Consider the following 24,638-nt stretch of genomic DNA (forward strand, 5'->3'; position numbering starts at 1 on the left):
TGGCGAGACCGCACATTTCTTCCCGTTTGGAAGCTTCAGCTGGGCTCAGGGCTGCTGCTCTGAGGCTAGAGCTGTCCTGCTATCCCCAAAATGCTTGTTAACATGTCAAACAGACAAAGCTCTCCTTGTGCACTGTTTAGGTTTTACAATAGTTAGTTTCCAGTTTTCCATGATCTGGCAAATACAGGAACTTGAGCAGATTTGTCTTAAGTCATGCACAAGTTCAAAGCATGTGTAGCATTTGACCCAGGGTATAATCTTTCCAGGGGTTTGTTTGTGTCAAATAGTGTGGTGATGGAGTATTGGAGTGGGTTGTAAAATCAAGATTAATTTCATGTTTATGTAAATCAAATTTGTTAGTCTCTTAATTCTGGTAATTTCCTGTGAAACGCTGTAGTTAACAGTGAAAAGAAGTTCCTGCACACTCATTGATTTGATTTTTCTTTTCATTGAAAACTAATTGCATAGGTGGTTTATCCTTTCTTACAGTGATCAAAGCAGCTTCAATAGCTGTGATAAAATTGACAAACCTTACATTGAGGCATGGAAGAATTGCTTGAGTGAGAAATGCAGCTGCATTTGTGGGAGTAGCAGGGAAATTCTCCTTTCATCGAGATAGAAACAAATTAAGGAAAAAGCCTCCTTTGCCGATTTAGCAATAAAGTCTAGTGTGCTGCAAGCTCATGCCAAATATGTTTCTTCTCATCATTACTACAAGAACCTGTCTTGATTTTTTTTTTTTCTTTTTAAAGGTTCTCTTCTTAGATGCCTGACGTCACGGTCTTGATTTTCTTTCAGACCCTAACTGTAAACTAGAAGACAAGGCAGAAGATGGAGAAGTGCTAGACTGTAAGAAAAGGCCGGATGAAGGGGAGGAGTTAGAAGAAGAAGTTGTGCACAGCTGTGACAGCTGCCTCCAGGTGTTTGAGTCACTGAGTGATATCACAGAACACAAGATTAATCAATGTCAACTGGCAGGTAAATAATACTTATCACTTTGGTGCTTCGTGCACTGTTCTATTTCTGATTCCCATCCTCTGCTTGTGATCTCCTTCCTCCTTTCTCAGTTATTTTACTCCTGCACCTGAATGCTTAGGTGAGAACTTTATAAACAGATTCTGGGACAGGATTATGCTGTAAATGGGGCACTATAAATTTCCTTCATATCAAAGGTTGTATGGATAATTACTGCATTGTCACTGTATTTAAAGTGTTTGTTAGCTGTCTGTGCCTGGCTGCTGCGTGTATTTTCTAGATTCATACTGTACAGCTTTCTGTACTTTGCTTATACATGTATTTTCCTAAGTCACTTGTGAACACGGAGGATGTTTGTAAGGGGGCTTTAAATGCAGCCGCATAATGAATTTGCACAATGGCATGTTGCAGATCTGGGCTGGATGTTGTGTAAGTCTAATCTGTTACCTCCAAATGACTGTACAGTAATCAATAACTGAAAGTTGAGAGGAATGAAGCAAATTGTTAGAGGGAAAATAGAATCCTGGCATTAGTCAAGGGGCAGAACCTGATCAGATAATCCGATACTACTGAATTGAGCAGAGCTGGGTGAATGGACCTGTAGCCAACCCAGGTTCCTCTTTGAAATGACTGTAGACAGCCCCCTCACCTAGGAAACCACATGAAATCTGCTGAAGTACTTTTGCCCTTTAGATTGAAGAGGCCTTTTGATGGTATACACTGTAGGTCCAAATAGACTCGGTATCAACAGAAAGGCTTTTTTTTTTTTTATTAAATGGTACTTTAGTTTTAGCCTTTACAGTGTAAAATATATGTATTGTGCAGTGCAGTTATGTTAAAAGCCTTTCTTTATTGTGACTTTGTAAACAAGGAAAGCCATCCTTCCCGTTTGGGAATGCTTTTAGAAAGTGTGTGTATGCTCATATTTGGAGAGCTTTCTGAGTTAGTTTTGGTTCCAGTAGATCCACAGGCTAAGTCCTGGCAGGATGACATAAAAGTCAGGTAGAAGTACTGCTCGTGAGGATGACGTGTGAAAAGAAGGTGAGCAGAAGAGAAATAAGTGGGCAGGAGCAGAAGGAAAGTTGAGGAAGTAAGGTGAATTTGTCAAATGGTTTTAATCCCAACTTCAAATTATGAAAGATGAAAATCTGCTGCAGCAAGAAATGTTTACTTTTATTAATATATTGCTTTGACTTTTCTGGCCTTTAAAATGTTTTTCTAATTTCAGGTACAGTCAGTTCTGCCATTCCCTTATCACTCCTAGAAACTTCTAGAATGTATTTGTCTATATTGTTCATGGTTTCTGGGAGTATGGATATTCTCTCTTGACTTTAAAAAACTTAATGTTTTTCTCTTCTTTTCTTCATACCTCTCTCCTTTCTTTTGCTCCTTCTATGTTGAAAAATTAGTGGCTTTAGCTTGTCTCTTCCTTCCCTCTCCCAGAAAGCATTACCCCTGCCCTGATCCTCTGGATCTCACCTTTACTGCCTCAGATCCCATTTATTCATCCTTGTTTTTTCACCTTGATCTGATATGGCTGTTTCTCCTGGAGCACTGCTCCTGAACACTGCAGTTCTTGCTGAGAGTTGTGTTGCTAAATGAGGGTGAAACCCAATATGCTGGATTAATCAATTTGGGGTACACGTGCAAAGGCAGGAATATATGTATGATGTCAGAGGATGGGGGAATGAAAATTAATCTTGAAGGAAATTGTTTAAGTTCCTAAAAATACCTTTACTTCTCTTTCAAGGAAACTTGTGATAGTGAATGGGTAGAGATCAGACTGTTTGAAAGCTAATGAAATGAATAAAAACCTAAACCGCACATCCTTCTGGACTACCAAGTTGACAAAAAGTCAACTGTCATCTGTTTCTAAATATAAATGACCAAAATACACCCTTAAGTTGAGAGAGCAGCCTGCATGGAACGGCCAGAGTTGAGGATTTCTTCTTTCTCCAGCAAAGAAATACTAAAGAGGTGGTTAATGAGCTGAATTCAATGCAGGGCCCTAAGCTGCATGTATGGCCTAACACTAAGGATACAACATTTATGAAAAACTCATCCTTTTAGATTATTTTTAGTTAGTCAGTGACAAACAGTTGACAGACAAGCAGCTTACCTTTCTCTTCTGAAGCACAATATATATTTGACAAAAATAAAGTGTGCTTTTAGCATTTTAGGAAAGCTTCCTGGACTTTTGCCTTTCTCTTGGATTTCCACTAATGCCTTTGGGTGCCGTGCTCAGGTTCATAGTTCTTAAAAAAAGTATTACCATGGAGGGGTGGTGGCACGTCCCTTTCTCATCACAGTCTTCTGACACAACAGGGCGTTACGTAATTGCTCTGGTTGTCTCCCTTTGGAGGAGTCCCAATGAAACTAGTAGACACCCTGAGGTATTTGTCTGTCACTAAGTTGTTAATGAAAGGCAAGAAGTTTACCAAAATTTAATTTCTTCTACTATATTCTGTTGTTTGGGTCAACTGTGTTCTTTCTGGAGGAGGCCATAGTGTATCATCTATCCTTATGTATGATCTTTTCAATCTGAGCTTCATCTCAGGTACTGAAGAGTTGCCTAAGTTGTCCATTATGTAAAAACACTGGGGCTGTCAGCCTCTGAAGTTCACATTTCAGTTGTGAAGCCCTCCAAACCCTGATTTTTCAGATGGCTGAGCCAGCTGCAGCTTGTCTGAATCTTACTGATCTTTGGAGATGCTCTGTGAGATGCATAGGTAGCTGCACTGCAAGAATTTATGAACTGTGCATGTTGACCCAGTTGTAGGTTCATTTTCCATACAGTTATACTGGGTAAAATAAACAGTTGCATTGGTGGAACAAACAGGATGGCAAAACAGTGGTGTAAGACAACCTTGTAGTAAAACCCTTGGTATGAAACATGAGAGCTGAGTGTCTCAGTGTCTTGACTGCCCCTAATTCTACCAACCTTGTAACAGGCTTGAGAATGGGGCTTGCCACTGTAGGTTCTCAAATTGATACTGGGGCTTCTAGTTTTTGCTTTTGCAAATGTTAGATGTGTTCTTCTGAAGCTTTGACACTTCAGTGAAAGGAGCAAAATTGCTTTATTGAATCTTCATTCTGCACTCTCAACCAACGACAGGATTGGGGAGAAGGGAGCTGGTTTATTAAACAGTGATCTCAATCTCTAAAAGTGTCAGTTGCCCCCACCTATTCAGAGGATAGTGGAAGATGAGGGTTACTTACAACTCTGTGAGATTTAACTCTCAGGATCTTGAATTGCTGTTCTCTTGCAGATTTTTTCAAAGGAGAAGAAAAAAGTTCTCCCCAACTGGTTTGTTCCTGTAATCTGTTGTTTGAATTGAACTCATGTTCTTTTTCTAGAGGAGGGCATAGCTGCTCTTTTATCCTAATGTGTGCGCTATTGATGTTTTCAATTTGGTTCTGATCCAGTATCCATTGAAGTCAATGAAAAGATTCCCATTGACTTCAATGCGGGATGGAACAGGTCCTTCTTGAGCTATTTAGTAATATTTTTTCCTATCATCTGAAATTCTTGTACTGAAGCTTTCTCTGAAAAGGTGATGATTTATTTATGTTAATTGCTGACAATTCCTGTGATGTTTGTGGAATACAGATAATGGATAAATGGGAGGAAAAGTAAAAAAAAAATTCTTCCCAATATTTGTAACCATGGGCAGATAAAATGCTGAACTATATTAATTTAGTCATTACAAAAGATTGGCAATAAAAATATGTATTTAATAGTGTTTCTCTCTGATGTTAATGCTTCTCTTACTCTGTCCTTCCTGCAGCATTTCCATTTAATAACTCATGAGCCACTTGCACATTGTCATCCTCTAAGTTGTGTATATAAGTAAAGGACCCAATTAGCATGGCTATGAACCTGATATCCTTCTAGTATATGTCAGTTTGAATCTCACTGTAGGAACATGCATGCAGGATCAATGTGGTGCACTACCGATAAACCCTCAACTGCGCCTTCTCCTTCTGACAACTGGAAAAAACCCTTAACCTTTTGCATTTCTGCCATATATGCTGTTGGTGGGGCACAATTTGTCAGACACGCCCTAATCTTCTCCTGCTTGATTTATAATCTCTTCTCCCTGCACACAGTGCTTCGTGCTTTTTATTTCACCTTACAGTCCAAATCCTCAGGGATTGTACTCTGTGAGGTCTCCCCTGTATACGTGAGAACTACCTCTCTGCTGGCCAGCTGTGTTCAGAGGCATTCAGCTGAGGCTTGGTTCTCTTGAAGATCCTGTAGGTCGCTTTGGCATCAGAAGTCTGTCATAACCAGAATAATACTAGAAAAAGGGAGCATCCTATGGTGCTGCCTTGCTTGCAGTCAAACATGCAGTGAACATGCCAGTCTAGTTGGCTGGGTTGTTGAATAACTCAACAGCAATGGACATGCTGGTACACAAGACTGCCATCCTCCACCTGAGTGTCAGTAGACCTAGTGCATGTTACATGACTTCCCTACTAGCCCCATTGGCATCACAGGCTGTAAAACTTGTCTGAAAGCAGGCTACTGAATCATATGCAGTCCTAGCTTCAAGGCTAAGGGTGTTCTGAGGTAAAAGACATGAGGTATTTTCCCACTGGGGATATTTATTTTACCTTTAGGTGATTATGTAGACTTAGTTTTATGCTTTGGGCTCTAGCTTAGTGCTAGAGCTTTGACAGATTGAGTAAGTATGTCAGGTAGAGCTGAGAGCCATTCATGTTATCCCGTAAGTAGTTTCTGATGTTGAAAAGGTTACTGGCTATAGCTCTGTGTCCCCTGCCAATGAGGAGATGCAGTCCTGGTCTCTAGCCGTGCTCAGAGATTCCTCTCCCATGCCATCTGAAAGTAATTCCAGTGGATATATTTGGGACCAGTTGTTCTGAGTGCTGCTCTCCGTCAGCACTGGAGTATCACTAGGCTGGGAACTTTTAGCTAAGTCAGTATTTCTGTGTTTCCAATTATGACCAAAAGTAATTTACATGGATAGCATCCTCCTCCTGTATGGTTGAGAAACACCTTAATGCATGTCTAGATATAAGAGGTTGTGCTACCTAACAGCTTCACAGACAGCATGCACCACGAGTGATCATGGACTTACCAAATGGGAGGTAACAGAGATTCCACTATAATGGTTTCCTTCTCTTGCCTCTTTTCTCTTCTTCCTAGTGCCCAGGAATCTTTCATCTTTCTGAATGAGTTGGTAATGCCAGGACCATCTCCTTCACTAGAAGACTTGAAAACTTTCAAGGGGATTTTGTCCCAAAGGATGTATGCTGTGCACAGTGAGACTACAAGATAAATCTTGTGAGCACTTGGCGTTGTCATGCTTTGATATCTTAGCTAGAATTACTCTTCCTGATAGTAAAAGAATCCTAGAGCTGGCCAAATATATTGCAGGTCTTGCCATTTTTTTTTTTCAGTTTCCACTATCTCTGTGGAGAAAAGATACATGGCAAGGTTCCTTGGTCATTTCTGCAGTACAGAGAAAAATCTGAGCTTGATAGAAGTGCTTCTGAGGACAAGGACCCTAAGAAGTTAAATCTATGATGCACCAAAAGCATATTCATCTGCCTCATTGCAGCTAGTGGCACACTGCCAAGCACTGTTTGCCAAGTACAGTTACTTCACTTGAGAGAGTCACCCTGTTTCTCTTGAGAATTCCTGCACCAAGGACTGCATATGGATTTTTCATTAAACAGTTATTGAATGAAAGACAAACAGTGCTTGGACTGGGGACTTGAGCTTAGGCCTCTCTTTTTCCTTAGAGGGCTTCCCAGTTGCTGTACTACAGAGACGTGCTTCTACTTTTCCATTTGCTTTGGACTTCTGACTTCTTTTCCACAAAATGACGTTCTGTTTGACTGAGACAGTGGAAAGCAGACCCTCTCCTCCTGTTTCCTGTCCCAGGCAACACACATGGTAGTACAATGCAATTCTTTGAGTAAGTTGTGGACTCATCCTTTCAGAATTATGTGGTCCAGGGCCCATATCTGCAACTCCAGATCCTTGATATTTGAGGAACAGGGTGGCAACTACAGCCTCCAAAGATCATAATTTTGAATTCAGAGGCAGTGTAAAGCCTGTCAGTGGACTTGGATGGAAGATTTATATGCATTACAGAATAGCCAAGCCATGCTAAAACCATAGCAATTTGGAGAGTCTGCCTTACAGAACTTCATATACAGAACTGCATGCTCCGAAGCAGGACAGATGAAGGTCTTGATAATTGTATTCTTAGATTTTAATGTCAAAATTCTGTATAAATAAATCTGTAGCTGCTCAGATGTGGAGAGAACTTGTATATGCTGGAGCTGAAAGCTGTGAAAGTAGCCTTCTTGCTGTTCTTCAAAACCCCCGTGCTTACCTTGAGAGACAGTAGATCCGTGATGAATAGCCAACATGGGCAAGGAAGCATAAACTCCTCCCCCTTTTGCTTGGAAACTATTAATCTCTGCTATTGAGATTGTTACTCAGTCATAAAACCAGTAGATCTTCACCTCCTGGGTGTTTTAAAAGCAGCCTGTTGTGCTTCCTGAGTTGTCTGTCAGTGACCCGTTGTAAATGAGAGCAGCTGATGACTGTATCATGGAACTGTTATTCTTGACTTGGGGAACCCCTGTAATAAACCTGTTCATGAGCATTAATTGTAAATGCCAGAACTCTTGTTCTGTTTGGAGGTGGGAGAGGAAGCAAGTGGTGGTGTCTTCCAAGAGGCTTTGAGTGCTCCCTGTATATCATGGGATCATGGAATGGTTTGGGTTAGAAGGGACCTCAAAGATCATCTCGTTCTAACCCCCCCTGCTATGGGCAGGGACACCCTCCACCAGACCAGGTTGCCCAAAGCCCCATCCAGCCTGGCCCTGAACACTTCCAGGGCTAAGGCATCCACAGCTTCTCTGGGCAACCTGTTCCAGTGCCTCACCACCCTCACAGTAAAGAATTTCTTCCTAATATCTAACCTAAATCTACTTTCCTTCAGCTTAAGGCCATTACCCCTTGCCCTATCACTACATGCCCTTGTAAACAGTCCCTCTCCAGATTTTTTGTAGGCCTCCTTCAGGTACTGGAAGGCTGCTATAAGGTGTCTCCGGAGCCTTCTCTTCTCCAGGCTGAACAACGCCAACTGTCTCTGCCTGTCTTCACAGGAGAGGTGCTCCAGCCCTCTGATTATCTTCGTTGATCTATCTTTCATTGGTATTTTTTCCTCGATTTTGTTTCCTGTTTTCCTCTTATGCTAGCCTGATTTTCCATCACTAAAAAAGGCAGGTGATTCTTTTAGCACATATTGGCAAGTATAGCTTTGCTTGGATATCTACTGTATGTGTCCACCAAGGACTTTACACTGTATGATCCTGAACTCCCAACATAACGGCAAGATAATCATCATGTCAGACCTGGTGTCCCTGCACCAGTGAGGAAACCATTGCCTCGCTGAGTACCATGGACAGAGACACCTCCTTGCTGGCCCAGGAAGTCCAGGTCTGCAGCAGAAACCACTCAACTGGAGGCTGGAGTTCTCTCACTGGCAAAGGGGTTTGGTGTAGGCAGCCCCAGGGGTTACCAGGTCTACTACTAAGAGACAGTACAACTTTCTGTCAACTGTCTTTTACATTTAAATCTAGCATCATATATGAGGTTATTAGGGCTCATCTTGCAGCAATCCATGCCTTACTGGGCAAATGGAGTATAGCAGCAGAGTTTGGCCAATGTGCTGTTAACACACAAGGTATCCACTCCTGTCTGGAACATGAATTCAATCATCCTGGGACTCGGGCATCACACATTCGAACCATGCTTTTGATCACTTCTGCTCAAAGTTTCTTAAGTAAATACTCTTTCACTGAAGATAAGGAATGAATATTGACGACAAGAGTACACTCTTTTGCAGGTTAAAAGACCCCATGTGCCTATCAACCAGAGCCTGTTTTTCAGCATATACTCTAAGGTTTGTGTAAACAATATACCTTACTTCAGTGTCTTCTTCCCAAGTCATGCTCAGCAGTAGGACTTACGGTCATAGTCCTATGCTATACCAGAGGACATGTCCATGTGGTGCTTTTTTGACATAGGACTGTGAAAGCATCAATTAGGCATATCTGACATGCCACTGGGGGTGAGTGCAATAGCATTAGGCTCTGGGAGGGGCCGTGATAACATTATAAATAGTTCTTCTTCTGGCTTTGGTATTTTGTGGTTACCAAGTTAGCTCTACGCCATCATCCTGGTCTCCAAGCACTGATTTACCCAGCTCCTTGGCTTTTTCAGACTTGGTTGAAAGTCTGTTGAAAATCTGCCCCAGCTAGATCCAGAACTTTGCTTTATTACATTGACAGTCTGTTGCTCCGTTTATTTATAGCCACTGCTGGGTGTTCTAAAGGTCAAGCCATTTCCTCACAGAGCATTTCCAAATGGGCAGTACAGGGTATCTCTCTGTGTTACCATTTGGCTACTGTGTCTTTCCCATTGAATATTAACTTCGCTGTCCCAGAGCTCGAGTGACATCTCCCGCCTGTTTCAGAAGAGGGTCCAATTTCTGCAGTCTGCCAGGTGATGACATGAGGTAATCCACTGACCTTTTTCAGGCATTGTGTGGAGGACGTAACTGCCAAAGCTCATTCCAGTTCTGGGAGAGCAGTACTATAATCACTATTTGATGTATGCAGCTGAAATTCCTAATTCTCATTGTCCAAGGAAGACTGTTGCCTGCAGGGGAGAGAAGGGAGGGGGCAGGGGGAATCATCAACACTGGCACATATGTGAAGAAGAAAAAATAGTCATTACTTACCCTATGATAACTATGCTGCTTCCAATTACTGTTGTAATCAATATAGATCCTGTGGCCAAGCTTGTCTTGCTTTTCACAGTCCTCAGTAATACAGACTTTGAATTGTAAAGCTGCTGCTGATACAGGGTCGTAGCTACCCTGACCTTTACCCAGTACAATGGGAATTCATGTGTATGATTCTAATAGACACACTATTAAAAATAAAATAATGATTGTCTTGCATGTATGCACATATATACACCTACAGTCCATATTGACTACAATGTTTCAGAAAATCACTTACTGTAGAGTAAATACCTGTTGTTTATTACATGCTTCTATTTTGCTGGAATATTTATATATAATATATTGTCAGTGTATTACAAAATGGGTTTTGTTGCCATGACAAATTAGTCTTTTTAAGTGGTGAATTTCCTGCACCTTCTAAAATAATTTTCTTGAAATACTTGCTGTTTTTATTATTGGTGCTTGCTTTAATTACCATTTAGAAATGAACGGAATGGGAGGTACAACAGATTATCATTACTTATATGTTCAGCAGTTAAATTCATAGCTTGAAAGCCAAATGTAACAAAATGCCCCACAGCTCTTTAACACTTTGCTTAATACAGTTGTAGAAGAACCTTAATTCATGTTTATACAACCAGCTGTAGAGTGTTAAGGCTTCTGGGTGCTGTGGTAGTTCACTAACACACCACCTATATGAGCTCAGTTTATCCTCTCAAGCATCATCTGCAGGGTGTAAACCCCTCTCTTTTTACGAAAGAGAATTGTTGGAGGGGAAAGGTCCTTAAAGACCTTCCAGTCCCTGCCTGATCTCAGCGTAATAACCTGTCTGAGATGGCTGCAAAATCACTTCTGCTTCCATACTGTGACTCTGTTAGTTAGAGGGAATAGGGTTAAGACAAAGAGAAAGCACATCTTAATTCGCCCACGGTGTTCTGAGGTATACCTTGTACTTTTTTGAGAAAGATATCTATTGTATTGAATACTCTGTTGTGGAAATCCACTGTGATGTTCAGATAGAAATTTAGCCCTGGCACAGGGTGCTGCACCTATGGAAAACACTGGAGCCTGCAGTGCCTTTTCCTAAAGCTCCTCTGTTTTTTACAAGACACCAGATATGCCATTAATTCCAACCATTCTTCCAAAATGACTGATAGTTGAAGCAAACTCTTCCTTAATGTGAACCCTTAATATTCCTAATTTTATATCCCTGTACTTGTGCTAAGAGGTCATAGTCCTTAGCTGGGGATATCATTTGGGAATGCTGTAGTGTAACTGAGATCTATGACCTCTTAATAAGCATCAGGAGAATGAGATAGGGATCATTCTACAACATGCCCTGGGGGTACTTTCCCTTCAAGAAGGCAAGCTGGAACTGTTCAACTTTTTTCTTTCTTTCAGTTTTTTACCTTCAGGGGGAAATTGATCGATTTGCAGATGATTATTCCATAATCTCTGAATTTTTCTCTTCTACACTGCAATGGGAACTCCTTGAAGTTTAAAGGGGTTGTGTCTCCTGTGTGCAGTGTGGAATGAACCCAAAGAGTTTATGGGGACAGCAGTTCTCTTAGCACAGTTAGTGTAATAGTAGGCAAGTTTGGAACTAAAATACCAGGAGGGTCTGTGGACAGAAAAGGGTAAATTTGTTATTAAATTTGGCTGACTAAGCATGACCACTTCTCTCAATGGATGCTTCATTTGGAATTTATTTTTGGGGGGAGGAAGGTGGGGTTTTCCCAGAAATGTGGATGTATTAAAGACATGGTGGAACTGAGAGTTATCATAGTGAATTGAAGCAAACTAGAAAAGTTGAACTGGCAGTCAACTTCTAAAAAACTCAAACTTGACAAAGAATATTTGACATGGATTTAATAATGCCACAAAATGCTGGAACTTCATCTGTGAAATTTTGCATTAAATTTACTCTTAATAATGTTATCAAAATCAAGTTAAGTTTATACGTGTACAAGTAAAGTGATTTCATGTTTTTTGTCTGCAATATTTCTGAAGCACATAAAATGCAGTAAATTATTTTGCCTGTATGTAAACAAGGAAAGCATGCTTTCAGAACAGGGGATGATTCTGGAGTGCTTCAAAATGTCTTTTGAAATAGAACTCTATATAAAATAGTGCCATGGATTGGCATTTGATCAATATGTATAATATATGGGAATTCATTTTAAATTTCATAAAAATACCTGTCACTGGTTTATTACCTCCCTCACTGTGACCAGAACTGGTGTCTCTCGTTTGTTTTACTGCTGGATCCCAGCAGGAAGTGCAGTCTAATGACTGAAGGAAGGTTGGGTGACTCATGCGGGGGAGGCTGGAGAAGGGTCAAGTTTTTCAAGTACTTTGCAAACCTTCTACCAGCTGTAAAAGCAAAGCATAGGGAAATGAAATGGCAGTTGCTAATTTACCTTCCTCCGGTGAATGTAGGCTTCAGCATGAGTGCATAACACATCAGTTTTACTGTTAACACATAAATTAACATCAATAATTTTTCATATGTATGCATTTATTTCTTATTGCTATTATCTGACTTCAGTACATGGCCAGAAGTGATGCTTGGATTTTTGCAAAACACTGAGCATGTTTGATCTTTCCTGTAAATTCAGTTTCTAAGCAACACATCCTTTGTCCTGAACTGTTTTAATATGTCAATAACTGTAGGTTTCTGTATGATTCTAATTAGTCTTCTAAACTGTATTTGAAATACTTAAAAGAGTTTTAATATTTGCTTTTTCTGTCATGTTATGATTAGAATATGTTGCATTACAGGACAATCTTTCCTTCACTAGGCATCTGTGTAGCCTGAGTGGAGAATGTTTCTCAATTTATGTCCATCAGTTGTTGGCTGTATCTTTGCTTCACTGAGACCAATGGAAATTTCATTATTATGTTCACTGAGGGCAGGATTTCTACTACTGAGTTCAAATTCTCATTCGATTGTATTACTGCTTTCAGGATTCTTCTCTGTGGCACTCAGATTTCTGCCTTTCAAACACTCTTTATCGTTTCAAAATAGTCAGTGCTTAACAAACTTATTTCCAAATAGCACTTCCCAAACAACTGGCTGTGGTATTAACCCTATAGTTGCAAGCAGTTTCCCATGGCAGGTTAGCCTGAAAGCAGAAAAGCTGCCTCTGTCTGCCGTGATACCAGGTGCTCTCAAAAGCAAAGGCTGAGAAAATGGAAGAATGCAGTTTATTGTATTAAAATTAGATTCTGCCTCTCTTGTGACCCTCTCCACCTGTCATTATCTTTGATTTTCTCTTGGTATTTGGTATGTTTATTCTTGCTACTGAGGCTCTGCTTTTCTGTGCTTGTTATCTTTATACTTTTCATTCTCTTACTGTTTCTGGAGGTGTGCTTCTATTTCTATTGCCTTTTCCACTATCAGCAGGTCAGGTATCCCTGCAGTTCTCCCTTTGGCTGAGAAGGGCGGAGATGATTTTCTCTAGTGCTGGAGTATCCCGCTGCTTCTCTCCTTCTTGTCTGTTCTCCCTCCTTTTTTCACTCTCCACTTTTCTACTGCTTGTCTCTGTTCCCTTTTTGCCTTTAGGATATCTCTCTCTAGAGTAGTGCTACTATTCTTATTGGGTGCTTCAGCAAGAATAGCAGACTGAAACTCACAGTTTCATTCTACAGCCTCTACTGGACTTGATGATGCTTTTTATAGGAACCAGGAACATAGATGCAATCTCAGGTCTACAGCCCATCTTGTTATTTGGACAGTCACCCATTGCAACAGTCTCATTCTTGGTTTGCTCACTTTTTGATCATTTTTAAAAATATTCTGGCTTTTGTGTAATGTTTCTTTAGGACTATACCATAGTGGATACTACTGAAATTATCACGAGAAGTTCCCAAGTGGTAAGAACATTTACCCCGAACAGCATGGGCCAAAAGAGTGTTTGATATTCCATAGAGCACATGTTTTTTTCTCATCTCAATGCAGGCATAGCTGACCCTGATTTATTGTTGAGAGTGAGTTTGTGTATACTGCGTTGGCTTCATGAGAGCCTTACAGCCTTTTCTTGCATTTCAGTTATTGGGCAGTGCCTGAAGTGCTTGAAAATTACTTGTGCAGTTCTCCTCTATGGGCATGGAAAGAGGCCCAATACAAATTAAAGTCTAAATTTTAGCTATTGCAAAATTCATCGGCTTGGACACGAAATCAAAGAGAATCTCTGTATGCTGTGAGTCCCACAGATTTTTTCATACAGTGTTCTTGAAACCACACCTCAGTTAGTGGATCTGATGCTGTGAGGGTGGTGAAAGGGGCTAGCAGATGTAACTGATTAATAAATACACGTTCAGTGTGTCAGTATTGTTCTTTGCATGTGGGGCAAACCTTATATTTGATATGCCCATAAGAATTGCACAATGCCTTTCATTATCTATGCTCCAAATCTTTTTTACAACTATTTATCTACAATACCACGAAATGTAGCCAGCTTTGCAGAAGAGAGCAGCTAAGACCCATGAGACATAGTAGGGGGAGACAGGAAACTCTGGCCAAGAATAATGTGGCAAAACTCCTGCTTTTGTGAATAATGCCACAGGATCTCTGCTGTCCACAAAAAGCAGATTGCACTGCAACTTTTAAGATGTGAATGGGTGGGATGGTTATTCCACACATGCATCGCCAAGAAGTGGCCGATGCTTTGATTTTCAGGTGAGTAGTACTTGTGGGAGTTCCACGTTTCAAAATGGTACGACGACTCTTTGTCACTCCTTCGTTTCAGAGGTAACTGACAGCACAAGCTCTTTTAGCATCCACAGAGGGAGGCTGGCCCTGATAACCCAGCCATAGCTGTAGAAACTGTTCCGCATGCAAGGGCTGTCAGTCCCACACGATTCTGAATCATGGGGTCGAGGAAGCGGCTCAGGGTAGTGTTTAACCCTAAAGTCGTATCCTGGCCCTCCCTTTTCTCCTTACCTCTATTCTCTGGGAGCTCTAGCACAATATTTTGACTTGTGAGCCCAGAGGGTTGACTGTGTGGCAGACACTTAAGGTAATTATGGGCTTACTTATACATTTTACTGTCAAATTACATAATTTTCGATAGAGGGCATAATGTATGCTTTCTAATACACACTCGTTGAGGCTTGGGGTTCTGCCTCTTACTAGATAGCTTAAAAATCAAACCACGTGTTGTAACAGACCCCAGTACAATTGCCATATAATGCGTGCAGCGTTCCTCCCTTTCCTTCCATAACATTCTAGGATGTATAAATACAGGAGGCTCTGTGGAAGAAAAGTTTGGGTTTGAAATCTTTTACTGTAATATGTGGAATGGTGTTTACTAAACTGTGGAAGCTATTAGGGCTACAGGAAATGTTGTGTATTTAGGTAGTCAGTGTGCTGTTAGTGAATTGAGACATGGAATAATCATTCTTCCATCAGCCAAGTGTAGTAAATGTGTTTTGCAATCCAAATGTTATTTGCATAGTTTATAGGCTTGCCAGCTATTCTCTTAACAATTAAGTATATAGTTTTATCAGAACTACGTGCCTCCTTCTGAGGAGGGGGAATGCGAATAGCAGAGAACCACATCTTTTACAAACAAATGAAAAAGAAAATTAATTATTTTACTATTGACTAAAAATAAGTTTTGATTACACATTGCAGTTGCATTTGGTGGCACTGGAACTGAAGAAATTTTACTTTGAGTATAAAAATGGTTCTAAACATTTCCTCTACTCCTATGGAAGTGTCTTTTTTTGGATGGTAGGGAGACACATTTTTCAGCAAGCGTCTTTTTCTATAAAAAGATGTTGCAACTTTTGACTGGCTCTAAGTTGTTCATTATAGTATCCTCTTTCGCCTTCTTTCTTATACATGGCTTAAAATGCTGAATAAAAGATGCTTCTTTCTTACTGCTTCTCAGTAAGCAGTTAAGTCAGATTGAAAGAAGAGTCATTGTGCGTTAATTAGATTGCATGTTAGCTTTAGGGACATTGCTCCAATACAGAACTCTTTAGTTGCCTTTTGTACAATAGCGTGTGCCCATAAAGGTGTTGTATGTTGAAATTCCAATATAATTATGTTGTATGTTTCAATTAAAAATATGTTTTGCAATTAGCATTTTTGCTAGTACTTCATTTATGAGAAACATGGGCAGTCATCTGTTTTTTTCCTCAAGAAACTACATCATCTCCTGGATCCAAACAGTATCTATTTTTGTACGTGGATAGCTACCCTACACTACTGAAATGCTTCTAAAATAACACGTGTAATATTATATTATTGTGTAAGTAAAGACTGTAGCATTCCCCTTTTCCAGACCTTATGAGCATAATCAGGCGTACCATATTTTAAGAAACACTAAGCCTGTCTGAGCAAAATGCCTGCAGGATCTCATGCTTCTCTCCCTATTTCTATTTTTTTTAAAAAATAGACCTGGCTCAGATTTATGTAGTTCATTTGAAGTTCATGCCATGTGTGGATTAATCATTTAAAGACGGATAGCTAAATGAAGTTACTTTACCTTAAAATTTTCAACTCCAAAACTGATCTCATAAAATGAGTCTTCATATGTTCCTTGGCATGATTCTTCTGTACCTAGTTTTTCTATGAGCTAGAGCACGAAGGAGGAAAGAATAAAATTCCTATTTCCAATCTAAGGCATGCTTGGTGACTTGTTTCCTCCCTGATACTTAAAATTAAACCCACTCAGTAAGGCTACTTAGCATTACCAGAAGTGCCACTGTTTTCTCTAAGCTGAAGAAGCATAAAGAAATTATTCCCAGACTGAAAGCCAGTAAACTTCAGGCTAGAATTTACCTTTACAGATAAAGGTAAGTAATTTCACAGAATATTAACCTTCTCCGCATTGCCTCATTATTCAAGGCCATGTCTTTCTAACTTCTTGTCTTCCCTCCCCACTTCTCATTTATTTTTTAAATTTCTTACCTTTCTTCCTTTCTGTGCTACATTTGCTGAGAATACAGAAGACTCTTGTGCTAGTAGAAAGGGAAATTATGTAGCTGTGTGTTTGATCTGCCGTTTTTTAAAAATAAGTTATGAGTAGTAAAAATCCAAACATCAACGATTAATGTTTCTCACTTTCAGAACTTTTGTGTTACAATTATTTGCCTGTCCTTTCAGAAGATTCACAAATGAAAGAACAGAAATGGTTATAGTCATGGTTTAACCCCAGCCGGCAGCTCAGCCCCACGCAGCCGCTCGCTCACTCCCCCCACAGCAGGGTGGGGAAGAGGATCAAGAAGGGTAAAAGGGAGAAAACTCATGGGTTGAGATAAAGACAGTTTAATAGGTAAAGCAAACGCCGCACACACAAGCAAAGCAAAGCAAGGAATTCATTCCCCATTTCCCATGGGCAGGCAGGTGTTCGCCCATCTCCAGGAAAGCAGGGCTTCATCACACGTAATGGTGACTTGGGAAGACAGACGCCATCACTCCGAATGTCTCCCCTTCCTTCTTCTTCTTCCCCCAGCTTTATATGCGGAGCATGACGTCATATGATATGGAATATCCCTTTGGTCAGTTGGGGTCAGCTGTCCTGGCTGTGTCCCCTCCCAACTCCTTGTGCACCCCCAGCCTGCTCGCTGGTGGGGTGGGGTGAGGAGCAGCAAAGGCCTTGGCTCTGTGTGAGCACTGCTCGGCAGGAACGAAAACATCCCTGTGTTATCAGTGCTGTTTTCAGCACAATTCCAAAACACAGCCCCATAGCAGCTACTGTGAAGAAAATTAACTCTACCCCAGCCAACACCAGCACAGTTATTCCATACAGATTTGAGGAAGAAACCAGGGAAATGATTCTACTTGGTTGCTGACAAGAAAATTAATGCAAGCCATTGCTCTCTCATGAAGAAAATAGGTTTAAAGTCCACTCATTTCTTCCATTGTTAAGACATGAGTAGATTTTAAACTATTTCAAATTACTGATCCTGAAAAGCCAGCCTACGTGAAAGAGGTTCAGAGAGTGCATAGTTGAATGTGGAGGGGACCAGGTGAAAGTAGATGAGTTAGACAAATTACCGTCACTTTTCATAAGTAATTATTACAGTCAGAATCCTTTGCTTCGTGTGGATAATTAGTAGCTTCAATGTTTTCATCCAGAGAAAGGCATACAGCTTGGTTTTTTGGTTTTATTTTTTTGTTGTTTTTTTTTTTTCTTTTTATAATTTTGAACTTCCATTTTGTAATGACTGGCAAAGAAATACTGAGTGTGTCTCTATCAAATCCTGTCTGTCTGAGGTTTAACTCCCAATGTGACAGTACCTTTTTGCCTTAGGCCTTTGATGTATTTATCCTCACAGTGTCTCAGAGAGGTTAGGAAGATCTAAGGGTACTTAAAAATTAAATCAAAAAATGAACTTAATCACTTAAGGTGAGATATACATGCTTGCATCTGAAGTTGTGATCCTGAAACACTCTGCTCAGCTGTTACCTCCCCTAAAAGACACCTTTCTGCCACACTTAATGGTCTCTTGTCTCAGCCTGAGCCCAGAAGTACCACTGTTTTCTCTAAGCTGAGGAGGCATAAAGAAATTATTCCCAGACTGAAAAGCAGTAAACTTCAGACAAGAATTTATCTTTACAGGCAAAGGTAAGTAATTTCACTGAATATTAACATTCTCCACATTGCTTTGTTCTTTGGACCATCCCACAATCTAATGCTTTCCACTATGAGGTGAAATGGTGTACCAGGGAATTGTTATTCAGGAATGGTCCACTTCCACATTTGGGGCATTAAGATGCACAGGTTATTTTAAAAGAAAAAGTAACACACACAAAAGACGTAATGATAACTCTACCTTGCCTGTTCAGCTTGTTCTTAAATAGCATCATGCAGTTAAAGTGCAGGAAAATGCTGCTGGAGATCCTCTGTTAGAGCTGTGAGGAATGGAGGATGTGAAGAGGAGGTTCTTTGTTTAGTGATGTTGCATTTCTCACTATTCTTTGCCCTTGTCCCCTAGGAATATATGGCATTCCAGGATGAAATTACTGGTACAAAGCAGACCTACTAATTTAATTAGAATTGTAGGCTAGCCTTTTCCTTATACTAGTTATGCCAGTTAATACTGTTACAGAGAAGTAAGTCATGGTGTATACTACCAATCACTCCCACAAAGGATTTCCATATAGCTGTAATACCACTGAACCAGTTTCTATGTTGTCCTTTTCCCATGACAGATTGTACCATTGTATTTGGGCTACAAAGTCAATTCTTGTGACTCTGAATTTAGGCTTTGTGGTACCTGACTGGGAAATAAGATCTGGAGGTATAAAACTTGCACCAACAGTGCTTTGCTACAAGGTTATATATTGATTTGAACTACTGGGTCCTATCCATCAAAGCTTCTGTTTCAGAAAACATTTTCTGGGAATCTTTCTTTATGAAAAGTATAGCAAACCCTTAAACAGATTGCTGCTATTTATAGAATTGTCTTCAGAAGTGTGTGTTTTATTTGAGATCTCAAATACCTATCTCTGCAACTCCAAAGTAAAGGATGAGGCTTTAAAGATTAGAGGGCAACATCTGTTAACTCTGGCTGTTTTCCATATCTATATACCATGTAAATTTGTTCAAATGATTTGAAAATAGGTATGCATAAAAGTATACCCAACATGTAGTTTACTGACCATAATGTGGAAACCATGATTGCTAAAATGTTTAATTGCTGAATAAATATCTTAATAGCTGAACGGATTCAGAGGTGCCTGGGACCCATGTCACTTTGCACTGAAAGCTAACAAAACAGTCCTCTGTTCCTCCACTCTCGTCACTGCTAGGGTTTCATTTATGAAACTTAGATGGTTTAAATATTGGCATGAGTAAATGTGAGCAGACAAAACAGTAAACAGGACTGTATCTCTGTGCTTCTAAGTGATGCTGAAAGCAGATCTAGCATCCAAAATGAGGGAATAGAACTCCAGATTTCAGTGTAGTCACTTCACATACTCACACAAAGATTAACCTTTCCTCTAAAAGTAGTAGTTGGATATTACTGTGGCAGCCTTCTTCAGCCTTTTATTTGCTGTTACTTATTGGTGTTTGATAGAGCAAGTGAAGAAGTAAATACCTGAGGAAAGGACCTTGTGCTGACTGTAATAATCAGATGAATTTGGGAACCTAAGGTGAATCTGTTCAGAAACTCTTAGTTCATAATATGAATTTCTACCGAAGTAGAGGAAGGGTGAGCACAAGCAGATAATGGACATCCAGGCCCCTGTATTACTGGTGTTACCCAGGATTTTCCATTGTGGTCTGAGTATCAAAAGGGAAGAGGGTGATGAAGAAGGAAAGCTTATTGCATAGGATGGAGTAGAATGGATCTCAGTGCAAAGGCCCTTGCCGTAGTGAGCAGTAACTGTGTTATGTCTGTATTGTATGGTATAATGCCATGCAGAGATAGTTTAGCTCTCTAAGTAAGAAAGTTGTATTAACTTGTGAGCAAACAACTTCTCTTTCTCAGGATGCTGCTTCAGTTCCAGGGCTGGCAAGATCCCCAGTAACTTGGGTATTTTATGTTTGCTTTAATGCACAGTGTGGATGTGCCAAGTCTATGTATTTGATTTGCAAAGGACAGAAATGTACTGGTTTCTGCTTAACTTGGTTGTTGATGTTGTATGTCGTCCACATAGTGTGACAGTCCTTTCAAAGAGTCAACTCTTTGAAATGGGAATTTCTGTAGAAAACAGTAGTTTCACACCTGTGTCCTCTGAACTTGGCAGGTGACTGAATCCAGGAAACACAGGCTTTCAGTCATTGAAGGCAGAGGTGTAGTTAACTACAAATGCTCAGCCTGTTGAATTTGTCTGTTCGCTATTCGTTAAGTCAGGGGAGTGTACAGGCACCTTTCTGAACAGGGAAACAGAGTTTGGTCTGTTAGCAGCACTTCTGTGTGTCACATCCTCATTACAATGTGTTTCATTTTATATTCCATTTTTCCTTGTTAATTTGATCCTGTCAGTAGTTAAAACCAGGTAATTTGATCCAGAAATGATGTGATTCATCTGTGGAGAATTGAAGCGTACGGAAATTTAACATGAAAGAGAGACCTGTCTTGCACCTGTTTTTCTGTACCAGTATACGGTGACCCTTGAGAAGTTAAACAAGGAATTTTCTTTTGAAAGAGAAGGCAGAAATTCTGCATGATATTAAGGAGAAAAGAGCCTCGGGGAGGATCTTTCAATCACTGTGAGCTGACAAAATGCTCCAGAGCAGCACAGTCCACTTTTAGTGTCACGTTGAAGAATGGAGACACAGTTCAAGGGTGTGCTATTAGTATCGCCAACCCAAACTTCAAGTGTACATGTGATGGAAAGGACCCTGCTGTAGACAGCTAGCTCAGCTGCTGAGTGGTAGTAACTTGAGAATACTAACAGATCTTTTCCTGAGATCTTATTAAAGATAAGGCTCAAAAAATTCTTGAGCAGATTTGAATCATTGATTTATTTATCATTATTTTTAAGCTGGAGCACACCAACTGTTTTTTAAATATAGAAGACAAAACCAAAAGAGAATAACCTAGTGAAGTATAGGCACTGCTGCCGTCTTTATTGTCCTGTGCCTCACTCAGGTGGTGTTCACAGTTACCTGGACTACTATCAGACTTATGCCTCGAGGACATCTACAGTGCTCATGAGACAGGGCTTTATAGAGCAGACTCACACAGCACTCTGCTTCAGAAATGAAGTGATTGCTGGCCAGGAGAAATCAAAAGGGAGCATTACATTACTTCCCACTGCAAATGTGATCTGGACCAACAAGCTGTAACCTGCACTGACAAGAAAATTATCCTTGCCACTGTATTTTAAGGGGGGAAAGCATTTTTGGGTAAGATGCAAGGCAGTTTCCCTTTGGAAGTGTGGGGGGTTGCCATGTTATCAGAGACAGGGTGAAGCTCTGGAGTGGGAAACCGTAGAATGGTTCTAGTCAGCAACTTTTTGAGGCATCCATGTGTCATTCATCAAACTTGCCTTTTGTCTGTCTGAAAACAGAATAAACAAAGGAGATGGTCTCCTACATAGTTCTTCTCAGTGAAGTAGATAATCTTGGTTCACTGAGCAGAATATAAAAACAAGTCATTCTCGATGGCATATGCCATAATGAATGCTTGATTTTGAACGTCTGAGGAGTACATGCCCCCCCTCAAAGCCACACTGAGTATGACACTCACAGCTTCTATAACTGAAGAGTCTGAGAAAAATCTTTTAAGGGAGGAAGTCTTGATGGCACGTCAAGGTAGGCATTTATAGGCTGTCATGACAAAAAGCCCTGTGTGAGAACAAATAAATACATGAGCTTGTTTTTTCAGTTTATTAGACTGTGCTTGCCAGGGATTGTAAAAATGGGAGCAGTAATGAGGATCAGTATGCAAATGCTGTTTAACCTCTCCACAATTATTCCCTACCTCAACTACAGTTTTCTTCCCTCTTTTCTTTCCTCCTCTAGCACATTTCAGCCAAAACACAACCCACACCAAATTGGCCCTGCAACATCAAAGCTGACAAATCTAAACTGATAAAATAAGGGAAACGGAATTCATGCAATTGGAGATTTTACAGAGGGCACTTGCCAGCTTTTCAGGAGCTAACCAGAGAAGTGTCCTTTGAGTAAAACACCTCAGGAAATCTGTCCTCTGTCATGTATAGGCCCCGGGTTAAGTAAGACTAGTGGGTAAGAGCAGCACCGTCGACTATGGCTGAAAGGAATCTGAGGGTCAAAGTGGATGCCAAAACACAGAGCAATGATGTTCCCTGTATAAAACCATATTCAGTAATGGCATTTCTGTATCTTTCAGCTTTAAGTTTTGAAGTGTTCTAAAGATGAAATTCTGTAGGATAATATAAAGGTAATATACTATACTATATATACTTCAGTCTATGCGTTGCACCATGAGAGCCTCTGACATCACACAAGAAGGTTGTTTAGCCTTCAGCTTTTTCTGGATAGCCCAAAACATGGAAACCCAGCAGGACCACAGCACACCACCACAGAATTTGAGCATGTGTGCCCCTCTGGAAAGAGTCTGTGTGGTCTCTCTGTGTTCACCTAAATCTCGGTCCTGGTAAAACACACATAAATCATTCAGTGTCATTGACAGAAATCAGAGTAATGTGAGTCTGCTGGCCACTTCTTCATATATGCAGTCACCAAGGAAGGATGATGTCAGCAAACTATGTGGCACCCCACAAGAAAGCACTCTTGGGTGAGAAAGCAGTAGTCATCTTGGGAGGAAAACAATACACAGAGTCACTGCATGACTCCATACATTATTTCCTCTGTGCCCATGGGACCACAGATGAGTCAGCAACAGTTCATGGTTTGTAGTAACAAAAGTAGCTGACAATTGTAACAAAATCAGTATGGATGCTTGGTTCTCATCCAGGGCCAGCGGGAGGTTCTCAACCAACAAAGCCAATGCAGTCTAGTCTATCAGGACATCTGTTGCTTATGAGGAGAGTGATGTAAACAAAGAACAGCCCTTTCTTCTTGTTTTATCTACTCATTAACAATGTGATGCCTTGTGAACCATAAACATACAGTGTGTGTTAGTTACTGGCTTTGGTGCTGATTATACTGTTGTCAGATGGGAAGTCTCCTCTTCAAAGATCTGTGCAGCTCTGTTGCAGGAATAAAGGTCAGGAGTGGACCTGCATCACTGAGGTGACCAACTATCTTAGGGTACGATACCACTGATGTCTAGTTTTCACACTCTGCCAACAGCATAATTTTGGACTATCATCTCCCTCACACCGAAAGCTGTAAAGCCTGTACTGAAAGACAAAAAGCCACAACTGTACTGTGCCAGAGGGAGACCACAGAAGAGACTGAGGCTGTCACCAAAATGTCCTTGCAGGAGCAGGGTATTTTTAAAATAAAACATCCAAAAGATCATGGGAAGCAGATGATGCCATATTACGGAGGAAAGGTCTCTCCCACCTGATGGAACAATTCTGTTCCTGAACTCGTTATGGTGTGATTGATTTAGCCCTCTGGGTGTGGGGGAACACTACCACTAGGCACCCAGGGCGAGAAGAGAGCTCCCCTCCCACATTTTATGCAAATTGTGGCCAATCTCCATTACTCTGTAGGTAGATGAGGCAAAAACCTCTTAAGTTGTGCATCAAAGAAAAGGGTTAAATCCTGCTTGGTTCTGCCAGGTGACCAGTTAACTCCCTGAATCACGAAAAAGAATGGAGAGGCAAACAAGAATAAGTCTCTTTTCAAGCCCCATCTCAACTTTTGTGCCCAAGCATGAGGAAGGATCATATAATTTTCACCATCCCCCTTTCTCTTCCAGATAGATTCCAGCTAGATGAGCAGAGTAGGCATAGTCTTAAAGAGGGATTTTATTGTTAGGCATTTATAGGAGGTAGGACCAAATTGCCCTAGAGTTTCACTGCAATGTGGGACCTACCTCTTCACCAAATTCCTCTGAGAAATGCTATTTCTGTTGCATCATTCCCCTTTACTTCCCATTTGAAAGTGAACAGAACCATAATCTTTGGAGGGTTAAATGTGTTTGTGTATGAGTCCCTTCGACCCCAGTAAGACTTCTCCTCATGCAAGAATGGGGAGTACAGCCTTGTCTCTGGCAGCCCTCAGGCAATAGTTGGGATTTGTTCTAATTAATGGAGTCTCTAGTAGGAATTATTCTGTGCTTCCCAAATACGTAACCAGTGAGGAGTTGTGTTAGTTAGTTGCTCTGTTTTGATAGGGCTTTCAAACACTTCCTCTAGGCTTTCAGAGGAGAAGTCATATCGAGTGCATTATTCAGTATTTTGGGCTGTGCTCATCGTTGCATTCTTTCTAATCAAAGCACCTTTTTGGTTATTGTGTACACTCATAAACTGCAGACAGCATGCAGTACATAGATTTGGCT

The 24,638-nt window shown here is 40.6% G+C and overlaps 1 protein-coding gene across 13 annotated transcripts in view; it reads left to right on the forward strand.

Annotated features, from left to right (window-relative positions):
• The window catches only part of ZNF521 (zinc finger protein 521), a 235,061-nt gene that overhangs the window by 23,682 nt on the left and 186,741 nt on the right, over window positions 1-24,638 (forward strand). For 12 of the 13 annotated variants that reach the window (XR_012833844.1, XM_075744217.1, XM_075744221.1 and 9 more), the window contains one exon: window positions 799-978. Coding sequence is in view for 8 of the 13 variants with exons in the window: in XM_075744217.1 (XP_075600332.1) it covers window positions 799-978 (180 nt within the window). In the remaining 5 variants the exon portion in view is untranslated. Of the gene's footprint in view, window positions 1-752; window positions 979-24,638 lie in introns of all 13 variants that reach the window. The other variant, XM_075744224.1, reaches the window with a different exon arrangement.

This window comes from Balearica regulorum, chromosome 2, assembly GCF_011004875.1.
Source record: "Balearica regulorum gibbericeps isolate bBalReg1 chromosome 2, bBalReg1.pri, whole genome shotgun sequence".
Classification (NCBI taxonomy): domain Eukaryota; kingdom Metazoa; phylum Chordata; class Aves; order Gruiformes; family Gruidae; genus Balearica; species Balearica regulorum.